Genomic DNA, 13,046 nt, shown 5'->3' on the forward strand with positions numbered 1-13,046 from the left:
CTCCCTCTGATGCATTCATGTGTAAACAATACCGCAGAAACTCCAAGCAACCTATAAAGGGGAGTAATTTTTGTAACATGTGGGCAGTCAGTCTAAAAAACATTAGCTACAACAGACCCACTCTCCTTTTTTTTCAATTTAGGCAGCCACGCTGTGGCAGTTTTAAATATACAGCGTTCATACATAAGGCACGAAGACCAAATACTGCGTGTAATTTGGGAGAGCAGTCTTACAAGATGCCTTGCAGCAGTGATGAACGGAGTGCAGAATAAAGCCCACTCTGCTATCCCTACCCTTGCTCTTTTCTTCGAGGTGTTCTCACGCCTTCTGGGCTCTGCCCAGAGAGGAGCGCGCCAGTGCCAGGACGGGCGGCGGGGGCGCTCGGTGGACCACGCTGCCGTGACTCCTCCTAGAGGTGGTATGTGGAGAAGGAGCAGCCCCTCCCTCCCTCCCCGTTTCCTACCACCGGCCTCCAGAGCTGCCGCCATTGAAACCATACAATACAAGCGACGAAAGGGAAGAAGGGCGCACCGCACGGGCACTGCGGCACTGAAGCGGCAGGCGGAGACGGCGGTTAGCCGGACAGGTGACCCGGAGGGGGAAGGACGACTCCGCCGAAGGAACCCAAGTAGACAACAGCCGGGTGGGGCGTTGGGCAGAGGAGGCCTTTCGTTTCCCGCCCCCTCCCCAAAACGGCGGAGGCGGCTCGCATTACGGGGAGCGCCCCCCCCCCTCTCACCGGTTGCTCTTCACGCAGCAGTGTGGGGAGAGGCACACCGTCCTCCGGCAGAGGAGGCGGGAGTGGGGGCGGGGAGGGGGAAAGGGCAGGGGAGTCTCTGAAGGGCGCGGGAGGGGGGTGCGGCGGCGGCGCCGCCTCAGAGAAGAAGCTAACCCCGCTGGGGCTTCTTTGGCGTCCTCCCTCACAGCACCGGAAAGGTCAAGATGGTGCCGCTTAAGGGGGACCGCCACTCGCGATACTCCGTCTCTTCAGCCTCTCGAGGGGGCGTGCTCTCTGCTCACCGTGCGCCTCTCCCCGGGGGACTGAAGTGAGGAGAGGGCGCTCCACAGCGTTTCCCTTTCCGGGGTGCCTTTTCCGTTAGAACCGGTTAACGGTACACAGCCGGAACTAGAGCGGGGGAGGGGGGGTGTCAAGGCAACCGTCAAGAGGGCAGTTTTTAAAAAACAGAAGGGGAGCCGGGGAAGAAAATGGGAATTGCGCGGGAAATGAGCGGCGTTAGGTTTCCCATAGTCCTACGCGCGTACGTCGCTTGGCTTCCACACTAGCGCGCGCTTCTCGCCACATCTATCCACCCCCCCACGCCAGAAATACTACCCGTTTTAAAAGCTGCTTGTTGCCCCTCTTGAGTATCAAGCCGGTGAGGCGGCTGCCCTGTTTCCTCAGTCTTGGAGGCTGTATCGCTTCACATACGTGCTCCTTATGCAAATAGGCCTAACGCTTTGGAGGTTTGAATTTGAAAAAAAAAGCAGCAGTAAGGCTCCCCGCCGGAATGAACAACCAATCCCGTTAAAGGAATAGGTTTTCATAAAGCAGAGCTAAAGACGCTGCCCCCTCGGTCTGCCGAGAGAACTTTACGGAGTAAACCGTCACAAAGCAGGCGCATTGACGTAGTACTCCGTAAATATATGAAGCCGTTGTGTGTGTTTGTTTTCAATAGCGAGCCTGGTGCTAAGTTTAGACAAATGTTTTCGGAGTCACAAGCCCAAACTGATCGTTCAGGTATTTCCCACCTCAAGTGGGAAGGGCTGTGGCTCAGGTAGAGCATCTGCTTGGCATACTCCTCCAGGTGCAATCTCCATTAAAAATAGGATCTGGTACTAGTAGGTGATGTGATTGAAAAACCTCTGCCCGGGAATCTGGAAAGCTGCTGCCGTTCAGAGTGGACAATCCTGACCTTCATAGGCCAGTAGTCTGACTTAGCACAAGACAGTTTCATGTGTCCCAAATACCAGTGACCACAGTGGAAATGGTGAAATAACTACTAGGCCTGGGCAAGTCTGTGTGATTGTATTTTAGGACTGTGAATTAGAACTAGTTTTCATTGCAATGGTCAGCGTGTGTCAGACTGCAAGTAAAGTACACTTGCATGTCTGAATAGTCTTCCCTATTCCTTTGTGAGGGGGAGAAGGCTAGAGGTTAATGTTTCTCCCAAACATTTATTTGTTTATATAAGTGGCTTTTATTTGCATTGAGCAGCATTCACCTGTGGTCTAAAGTGACACATTCTAGACACATATTTACCCTCTGTAGGCCTTAAAGCTGGACCTCGGAGGCAGTTTTTCACCTGAGCACAAGTACTAGTACCATACAATTTCAAATTATCCTTTCCTCTAGAGTTACTATCTTTGCCTCTTTTTCTTCTTCTTTCCTGACTGAAGTCCTGTGCTTTAAAGTCCAACAGGAGTAAATTAAACTTGTAGTTTTCTACATTCTGGGAAAGCTGTATCTATTTGAATTTTAAAAGTAACAAAACATTTCTCTCTTGTTTTGGAAATATTTTATTGTATTTTACAATATAACAACAGATAAAAGAAAAAGGTGGCTACTCTTCTTTTATACATATAGATAAGATTACACACAGACAAAACAAAAACAAATACACAAACTGTCCTATAACACCATATATATTGCACTGCCTACCGGCAAGATTTTAGGTTGTTTCTCCACACTCACAAGCTTTTTGTGTATTTTTAGTATACATCACCTTTTAACAAACTTGCTTAACAAAACTTTCTGAAAAATGTCTAGTAAAGAGGATACAGAATTTTCCCACATGGACCTGCTGTTGCCCTATCAACCTCACAGTTCTTTGATGGGCAGAGCCATTCATATTTACAAGAATAAATGTATGGTCGTAAGTCATGTTTGCACAGTTGCATTCAGCTGTACTTTTAGGCACTGTGAAGCAGAAGGAATTTAGACAGCAATCTATGAAGCACCTGCTAAAGACAATCTTATCCCCCTCTTTAGTTCAATTTATACCTTGCAGTGCCACTAAAAATGGGAGGGGTGTACATTTCAAAGAAAATTGGGTGTTCATACTTCCTCTTAAATATATCGTTGATATTCTTTGTTGCATCATGAACTTCACATTGTAGTTCAACTGCTACTATGCACTTTGTTTTATTGCAATATCAGTCATGTTGCCCAGGAACATTTATGTTTTTAAAATGATACTTATATTCTGTTGAACAGAGTGCCTGTTATATTTCGCACCCAACATCAATTCCTGCTTTCGCTTTTTATAGATTTTGTGCTAGGGCAAGCAAATAAGAATAATCTGCTAGAAGACTGAAAAACAAAAAAGCAACATGTCGGCCAGAGGTGGAAAGAAAAAAATGACCAAAATGTCACGCTCCAGCAGAGCAGGTGTTATTTTTCCAGTGGGGAGAATGATGCGATACTTGAAGAAAGGAACATACAAGTATCGGATAGGAGTGGGAGCTCCTGTCTACATGGCAGCTGTCATAGAATACTTAGCAGGTAATGACGTTTTTTAAATTAAAATGCTGAACTAGAAAGGCAAAGTGCTTGCACAGCACCTTAAAAATTCAGGGATGGTAATGGTCCAAGAATTCATAAAAATCACCTACTGGTCAGTGTTTTGAAGTCAGGCACGTACAAAAGCAGAGGCAAGTGTGAACAGTGTAAATCCAATCCAGTCTGTTTTATTACAAGCAAGAAAATTTCTCTTTTAGCTCTGAAGATAAAGATAAGCTTCAGTAGAGATTCCATCCAGCATTTATTACCCAGAAAAAAGGGCCCAGAAATGTTGGACTCATGTCCATAATAGGATATGAGCCAGTTTATATATAGTCACGGTTTATATACAGCCACAACATTGTACATGTTGAGTCATGGGTGCAGTGATATGGGTTTTCCAGAAAAATAAAAATAGAAATTTTTTTCTAGAACATAATATGGTGCCATGAATAGAGCATTTGAATTATATTTAGTATACAAAAGAACATACTCTCTCAAGTCAATTTTATTTTCCAATAGCAACAAATACTCAAACTAAAATACTTAAGAGAAAAAAAGTGTGATTTCAATGTTATATTCAAATGAAGTCAAAACTGTATGGAAATTACTGTTGCTCTTCATAGCAACACTTGCATTTAGAGATATGAGTGCCTGGAAAAAATCATGGAAAAAAGTTTTCCCCCAAACTGATTATTGTTTTCCAAAGGAAAAGTTGAAAATTTTGAGTAGCACTTGGGGGTGGGTGGGGAGAGCTATGAAATATTTTCTCTTTTGAAATGAGTGAAATACTTTTTAGGGCAAGGTTTTAGTTACTCAGAATGAATAGTTTTTGTCTGTAAGACAATTTAGATCATTCCTATATGTATGATAGACAATTACAATATATTTTCAAGTACATAGTTGTTTAACTGATTAATTTTGGCAACAAGATCCTATGATTTCAACAGATGAATATCAGTTTATGAATTCATAATACTATAGAAAAGTTCAGTGTTACGAAGTTTAAATTGATATTCAGATATGCTAACCCTATTATAACCATATCAGACTATTTCTGAACAGATAATGCATTTTCTTTAATACAAAATATGTGTGCTCTGTTTTCAACTTGACTTTTTCCCACCTCTTTGATGACAAAGAATATGCTAAGATGGCAGCAGTTTGTGTCTTCTCTTTAATATTGGGAATACTCTCAGTTTTTTTCTAGTAGAAAACCGAGGCATTTATGCTTTCAACTTTCATAAAAATGCAAAATAGTAAAATGTTTATGATAATAATGTTACAATAATGGGTTTTATGTTGTTAAAATAGGCTTGGGAAGAAAGTATAGCATCCCCTTGCCCAATTTTTGCTTTATTCAGGGGGCTTCGGGCTTCTCTGTTTGTATTAATTGTTAGCTCCATATTGGACTGGAGATTACAATATCCCTTCTACCATGTGACATGAAACATACAAGAATTTAGCTTTAGTTTGGATTTGACCTATACAACAATCAGGTTAATTCATAACCTGATTATTATTTGTGGTTCCCCCACACCACCCTGTTTAGAATCAATTAAAAAATACATATACTCTCTCAAATAATTCCTAGGAATAGTCACCTGCAAAACTTTAACTCGAACTTTGAAACCACCAACTTTGTCTTATATTGTGTATCAGCACTGGTATCCATTCATTATTATTAATTTAATGAAACAATGAGTTTTTAACCCCCCCCCCCCAAATAAAGCACTGTAAAATGTGTTGGCCCACATCTATACATAGGTGCAACTATGGACCTCAGATTATTATTGTTTTGTTTATTATGTATTTAGAAAAATTGTATTAACATTAACAAATATTACTTAAAATTTGGCATTAAAGTACCCATCTCAACGTAGTCAAATAAAAGCAGACCACTGACAGCTTAAAATAACAAATTCCAGACTAAAATAGTATTTTTTTAAAACAGCCTTTTAATTAAAAGCGTGGGTGGGCAGACACATTTTGGCCTGGCACCTAAAAGAAAGCAACACAGGTGCTAGGGGGGCCATGTGGGAAAGGATATTCTATAAATGAGGTGCCATTATTGAAAAACCCTATTTCTGGTTGCTGCTCACCTCGCCTCTGAAAGCAAGGACACAAAGAGCAAGGCTTGTGGAGCATAGCTTAACTAGCAGGCTAGACAATATGGGAGGAGGCATTCCTTCAAGAACCCTGGCCATTTAGGCCATAAAGTAAGAACCAGTTTGAATTTTGCCCAGAAACAAATGGGCAATCAGCACAGATTTCTCAGTGTTGCAGTGATATTATCCCTGTATCCCATGACAATAGCCTGGCTGCTGCAATTTTGGACATGCTTTTGTTTCTGGACCATTTTCAAAGGCAGCTCCCTCACAAAGCACAAAGTAGTCTAACCTGGATGTAAGCAGAGCATGGATCACCATGGCCAGCTCACACTTTTGGAGGAATGGTCATAGGTGGTATATGAGCCAAAGCTGATAAAAGGCATTATGAGTCACAGAGGAGATCTGGGCCTCCAACTGTAGGCCAGATTCCAGCAGCATTCTCTAGCTTTGAGCCTATTCCTGGAGGAATTTTATCATTGACCAGCAGTATTTCAGTTGGATGTGGTTTGAGCTTCAGTTTATTGGCCCTCATTCATACTATTGCCATCTTCATTAATGTCAGGACTTCCACAGATCCGCTTGACTCACCTGTTCAGGAGAAGTAGAGCTTGTTGTCATCTACATATTGGTGACACCTTACTCTAACCCCCTGATTATCACTTCCCATGGTTTCATGTAGACGTTAAACAAAATGGGGGACAACCCCCCCCCCCCCACCATGACCCTGCAACATAAATGCCATGAGGCCAAGCAGCAGTCCCCTAGTACAGCCTTCTGGAACTAGCCAGTCAAGTAAGAGTGGAACCACCAAAGCACAATACCCCCTACTCCCAGCCTTTCCAGAAGGATGCCATGATTGATGGTATCAGACTCTGCAGAGGTCCAAAAGAATCAACAGGGATGCACTCCTTCTGTCAGTCTCCCGAAGAAGATTATCCACCAGTGCAACCAAGGCTGCTTCTGTCCCCAAATCTAGGCCTGAATCAGGATTGAAATTGGTCTAGAATAATCCATCTACTGAAGTCACCACCTGCTCAAGCACTTGGCCAAAAATGGAATGTTAGCCATTGGGCAGTATTTGGTTAGTCAGTGGGTTCCAGGGATGCCTTCTTCAGGAGGGGTCACATGGCTGCCTCTTTCAAGGAAGCTGGAACTACACCCTCATGCAGAGAGGTGTTTATTTCCTCTAGCACTCGCTCAAGCATCCCAGTCTGGCTGAGTACCAACAGCCATAAAGGGCAAGTGTCAAATCTAGATGTGGTTGGGCACACACTTCTGAGCAGCTTGTCCACTTCATCAAGCCTCACCAACTGATAGTCAGTCATACTACTAGGAACAGACTGCACTCCAATGGCATTTGGAGACTGAACTACACCAACTGTAGAATCTAAATCACAGCAGATGCAAGCATTTTATCTGCATTGCAAAAGCATCACAGCAGGCCTGTATGTTTTCTGAGTCTACATTTTAAGGAGCACAGGATAAGAGCCCCTTCAAAATCCAGAAAAGCTCAGTTGGATGGCATTGCATGGATGCAGTGGTGGCAGAGAAGACAGTGAACTTTGTTGTCATCACCACCACAGAGTAGGCATGATAATGTGCTTTCAACTGCTCGGTCACATTCACTATGAGTTTTCCTTCACTTGCACTCACTTAATCGCTTTATTGCTCTAAGCTTCTCAGTAAACTAGGGAGTATTTCAAGCTGTGTAGGAGGGTAGAGGGCACTTAAGAGCAATCATGTTCATAGCCAGAGTCATTTCCGTATTCTACAGATTGGGCATCCCTGTGTGTGTGTGTGTGTGAGTGAGAGAGAGAGTGTTAAGTGCTGTCAAGTCGCTTCTGAATTGACTGGAAAATCCCCAAGAGATGTCAGGAAACCATTTGGATTCATCAGCCTCCTGGGATGGACCATCCTAACTGGTCCCTGCTCTTGCAGAGGTTCTGAGTGTCTGTGACTTGAAATCTTACCAGATAATGGTCAGTCCATGACAAGGGCAATGTAGAAAATTCCTCCATTACCAAGCCATGGATTTTGTCTCCAGAGAAAAACTGATCAAGTATATGTGCCCCTATATGATTAGGGACTAGAATGTTGTGGGAGGGTCCTGTGGTTGTCATGGCAGAAAAGTCATGAGCCTCAGCAGTCAGGTCAGCTTCCGCATGGTCATTGAAATCCCCAAGCACAGCAGTCCTCGGGATCTTCAATGTCAAATCCAAGATTGCCTCAGTCAGCTCAGGCAGGGAGACAGATGAGCAGTGGGATAGGTGGCACACCAACAAAACCCTATTCTGTCCCGAGTTCCCAGCATCAGATACATATGATCAAAATTAGGTCTCTGGGTAACAGAACACCTGGTGAGTGCCCGAGACACCTAATAGACCACAGACACTCCCTGTCCCCACCCACCAAGCCTAGGCTGATGCTGTATCAGAAACCCAGGGGGGCAGGATTGGGAGAGACTACCCACTTCTCTGTGATGCATGCGAGCCCAGCCTCCTGATTCACTATTCAATTCTGGATGTGAAATGATTTATTTTGAACTGATCTTCTCTGCAGCAGCAGCACTTTCAGACCTGAGTGGTTAGCAAGTGGTTACCAGCATCCTCGAGGTAGAGAAAGAGACCAGAAAGAGGAATGGTCATTAACTGATGATCTCTGCTGACCCATTCTTCCACCACCACATCTCCCTCTACTCACTAGTACCTTGAAAGTAGTACCACTTCCCCCTCCCCGATGCAGATTCACCCAGACACATGATACAAAATCTCATCACCAGGCACTACTGGTGGGTCATGGGGAAATACAGAGTCTGTCTGCTGCTTTCTGTTGCAGACTCCCTTCTGTTACAGAATGATATAATCTGGAATTCTTCTGTCATGGTTCCCAAGGGTCACCCAAGCACGAGCCATGGTCCTTTAGCTCTTACGCCAAGGTTTATGCCTCTGACAAGAGCTGGACTTTAAGATGGACCTCTGTGGCCAGTTACCTGCAGTATAGGTGGGGCATCAGAGTTAGCTGCAGAGTGGTAGTCAGCTGATTAGCTGGCTCTAGTCCAGTTCTCAAATGCCTTCCCCTACTGTACATAACACCTTTAAAGAGAACCAAGGCATATTGTAAGTACCTTTGAAATTAAGCCATGCTTGTGCATGCAGGCCACCCCTTTTTCATGGTGAATGGATCATATGTTGAGCAGGAGACAGCCTTCCCACAGTGTTTGACCTCATAAAATCAATATTTTATTCAAGCTGCTAGAAAGCCTTTTGACATAAATTTCCTTTAATGTTCTTCTAAATTTTTCAAAAATTAACTCGGATGCCTCAGAATAGCATAAAAAGGAAAAACAAAATGTAAAGAAGGTAGGAAGATGAGGGGAAAAGCTGTACCTTTATAGGACTGGGAAAGTTCTGCATATGTCAGCAATCAATCATTACAGTTAGTGGTCTTGAAAACCTGTTCAGGTGTACCCAAGGCTCGATGGCAGCATACATTCAGACATTTATTTCCGTTTCTGCAGGGATATGATACCTTAAGATTTGCTGATATATAATAATTATATCATGTCGCCCTGACCTGTATAGCCCAGGCAAGCCCGATCTCGTCAGATCTTGGAAGCTAAGCAGGGTCGACTCTGACAAGTTCTTGGATGGGAGACCTCCTTGGAATACCAGCAGTCAGGAGGCAGGGGCAGGCCTTATTCAGCCACCTCTCTGAATATCCCCCAGGCCCCCAGTAGGGATCAGTCACCAGAGGTCCCCATGGCTTCCAGGTGCACACACAGTCACCAGAGGTCACAATGACTTCAAGGTGCGCACACACACTCACACCTGCACATGTGGGGGGGGGGAGATTTGCTGATGTCCTCAGGAAATTTTATTCCAGTGCATAAGAGATTTTTGGTAGAACGTTGTCCTATGGACATATTAAGCTGGGTTTTTTAAAGCATTGTAATATATAATTAATATATTATTGTGCTTAACATAGTTTTTGAATAATATGACACTCAGGCTTGATCTTAGTTGACCAGTCATTTTATCACACTCAGGATATGGTGGAGGGACTCTTTTTCCATTTAGGGTTGCCAACCTCCAGGTAGCACCTAGAGATCTCCCACTACTAAAATTGATCTCTAGACGACCAAGATCAGTTCCCCCTGGAGAAAATAGTGGCTTTGAAGGGTGGATTCTATCGCATTATATCCTCCCCAGGCTTCACGACTTAAAATCTCCAGGTATTTCCCAATCCAGAACTGACAGCCCTATTTCCAGTGCCTTCAGAAGTGAGGCTGGAGAGTATGAGGAGCAGGACCTTTTCAGCAGGGGCACTGGTTCAGTAGAGTTTTTGTTACCTGTGAAGGTTCACCTGTTCCACTGTTCATGGCTTTTAGAGAGATCAGTAGACTTTTTTCTAACTACCAGTCTGCCTGTTTTTAATCCATATTTTGTTTTCTACTTTTTGCTGCTTCTCAGACATTTTATTGTTTTAACTTAGGAATGTGAAACAGTCTCAGGAATATGTATACTGCTAACATGGATCACCTTATGATGCTGTTGATCTAATTTGAATATAGGACAGTGTATATTCTTGGACTTGGTTACTCTCGTAAAGGAGATCTTGGCCTGAAATCATACATAATACATTTCTTGTTACTGAGTCGTATTTCATTGTATTTGTAGCTGAAATATTGGAATTGGCCGGTAATGCAGCGAGGGATAACAAAAAGGGAAGAATTGCCCCAAGACACATTCTTCTGGCAGTCGCAAATGATGAGGAGTTGAACCAGGTGTGCTTTCCAGATGCAGCAGTTGTCTTTTTTGGATTATGTGCTTCTTTCTGCAGGCCAATAGGCTGGTTTTTATGGTTACTTATGAGGAGATGCTGTTCATTGCCATAAGGGAAGAAACGGTGAAAACTGAAGCCCAAAAAACAATATTAGAACATTTGTAAACCATGGTTTGTTTTCATCTTGTTAAGACTTTGCTAAATGAGGTATTCGTGGCTTGCAATCATCCAGTTTGTAATCTGTGTCTTATTCAAAGAGATTTTAGTTGTCAACTCTCAACAGACGGAGAGAAATATAATAGCTAAGCATGGTTGTGCTCAGACTCAATTTGTAATAACAAACTGCACTGTAATAAACAATGTAATGCAGTAGATTAAATGATGATGCTGTAGGCAAGAATATTGGAACAAATGTATAGGATACTTGTATCAGTAACTCGAGCCATAGTTTGTGCTTTTCCTTCAGCATTTGAATAGGGAAGTATTACTGTTAATTTAATTGGTTTTTAAAAAATGAACATAGACATATTTCTCTTCTGAAAAAGCCTCTCTTGCGGTCTGTAGATTATTTTTTGAATAATTTCTTCAAGTGCAGAGGAATTATTTCTGTAAGAGTTAAATATAAAGACGAGAATAAAATGTATTGTTTATGTTTGTATTCCACCCTTCCTTCAAGGACCTCCAGGCAGCATATGTCTGTTATCCCTTTTTGTACAGTGAATTTTTTATACAGGCACATCAAGGCTCTTCACCTATGATCCACCCCACCACAACAACTTCACTCATCTGAGCAGGGCCTTCTGCAGTGGCCATCCTGCAAATGGGCAAGATCAGCGACTGCCCATGCATGTGCCTTCTCTGTAGTGACCTCTACCCTGTGGAATGGCCTGCCTGAGGACATCAGGAGGGCTCCCATGCTCCTGGCATTTCACAAACTGTGTAAAACAGAATTATTCAGGAGGGCATTTTTATAAAGGAAATAAGACTACTACTTATGATTTGCTCAGATGATAGCCTTGTTTTAAATTTCTGCAATTCTAGTCTTATTCGTTACTTATGAGATATCATCCTACTGACTGCATTGATTTACATTATGTAATCCGCCTTGATTCTCAGTGAGAAAGGCAGACTATAAATCATGTAAATAAATAAAAATGTCAGTCTAAATGAATGACCTCAAGAGATCCCGTGTTCACATATGTCCTTCTCTTATATATTGCCTCTTTCTGCAGTTGTTAAAAGGAGTGACCATTGCAAGTGGAGGTGTTCTGCCTAGAATTCACCCTGAGCTTCTTGCCAAAAAACGAGGCATCAAAAGTAAATCTGATACTATCCTTTCACCTTCCCCAGAGAAGAGAGGGAGGAAATCTTTGGGAGGGATCAAGAAGAGTGGAAAGAAGGCAAAGGCATCTAAAGCCCGGACACCCAAAAAGGTAAACAGAGCTCAGATTTACTCTGCCTTTGTGGGAAATAAGCTTTCCCTCTTAAAACCAATGTACACTGTTCACTTTTGTATTTTCTTCTAATAGTTTTGTTTGTTTGTTAGAGGTCAATTCACTTTGGATGTTATAATCATTTCATTACAAATGAGTCCTGCATAATGTTATTATTAGCAGGCATAGGGTTCCCAAGTCGGACCAGCCGCAACCCCATCACCCCTGCCCAAGAGGCTCGTTCCCTGCTGCCGGCGGATTGGGCCCCGGGGGGAACCCCACCCCCAAAGCACGTAACATGCACATCACCCGGAAGTGACGCGACCATGCTGGGCACACTGGGGGCGGGGCCATGACCATCCAAGGGAAAACCATAAACCAAAAACTGGGGACTTGGCAAGCCTAAGCAGGCAAGATACTCTGTACAAGACCAAACCAGAACTTCTTGCAAGATATCAGTTCCTCTTCAGCTTAATTCAAATGAGCCACCCAAGGTTTATTTCAGCTGCCGTAATACTCAGCAGAAAAACTGAAATCCAGTATGACCGTACCTGCAGTATAAAAGAGAATTCTACACTTTGGCAATTAAAAAAATTATTTTAGAAACTAGTCCCCACTGATTTCAACAGACCTTTTTTCCAAGTAGTTATACTTATTACAGCCTTAGTTTTTAACATAGATTTAAATAACTGAATTAATTGATTCCACCTTCAACATATGTGTGTGAAGTGTCATCAAGTCACAACTGATTTGTGGTGACTCCATAGAGCTGTCAAGGCAAAAGATGGACAGAGGTGGTTTTGCCATTGCCTGCCTCTGCATAGCAACCCTGGACTTCCTTGGTGGTCATCCATCCAAGTACTAAACGGGGCTGAACCAGCTTAGCTTTTGAGGTCAGGCCAGCCTGGGCCATCCAGATCAGGGCCTTAAATATGTGCTTTAGCTTATTGACAGGAAGATTACATATCACTTCCATAATGAAAATTGTTAGACTGGGTGAAATTATATTCTTGAGCTATATGTAGATCTGTCAGTTCAGTATGAATGACTCCTGGCTGTCTTACAAATAGAAAATTGTATAAAGGCCATTTTCACGTAACGTTGATCTCCAGATGACAGAGCAATCTGTTGTGATTCCTGCAGAGGAGCTGCTGCCACTGCTGCTGTGGGGGAGGGGAGGAAGTAGGTGGGAGGCCAGGAGAGTGAAAGGGGCGGAAAGAG

The 13,046-nt window shown here is 43.1% G+C and overlaps 1 protein-coding gene across 2 annotated transcripts in view; it reads left to right on the forward strand.

Annotated features, from left to right (window-relative positions):
- Positions 1–449: 449 nt before the first annotated feature.
- The window catches only part of LOC107120256 (core histone macro-H2A.2), a 29,056-nt gene continuing 16,459 nt past the window's right edge, over positions 450–13,046 (forward strand). The window contains exons 1-4 of one of the 2 annotated variants that reach the window (XM_015422904.1): positions 450–586; positions 3,268–3,502; positions 10,287–10,393; positions 11,625–11,825. In XM_015422904.1, coding sequence (XP_015278390.1) covers positions 3,331–3,502; positions 10,287–10,393; positions 11,625–11,825 — 480 coding nt within the window. In that variant the 5' untranslated portion in view covers positions 450–586; positions 3,268–3,330. Of the gene's footprint in view, positions 587–613; positions 644–3,267; positions 3,503–10,286; positions 10,394–11,624; positions 11,826–13,046 lie in introns of those variants that run through there. The other variant, XM_015422905.1, reaches the window with a different exon arrangement.

Source organism: Gekko japonicus, unplaced genomic scaffold, assembly GCF_001447785.1.
Source record: "Gekko japonicus isolate JY-2015 unplaced genomic scaffold, Gekko_japonicus_V1.1 scaffold49, whole genome shotgun sequence".
Lineage (NCBI taxonomy): Eukaryota > Metazoa > Chordata > Lepidosauria > Squamata > Gekkonidae > Gekko > Gekko japonicus.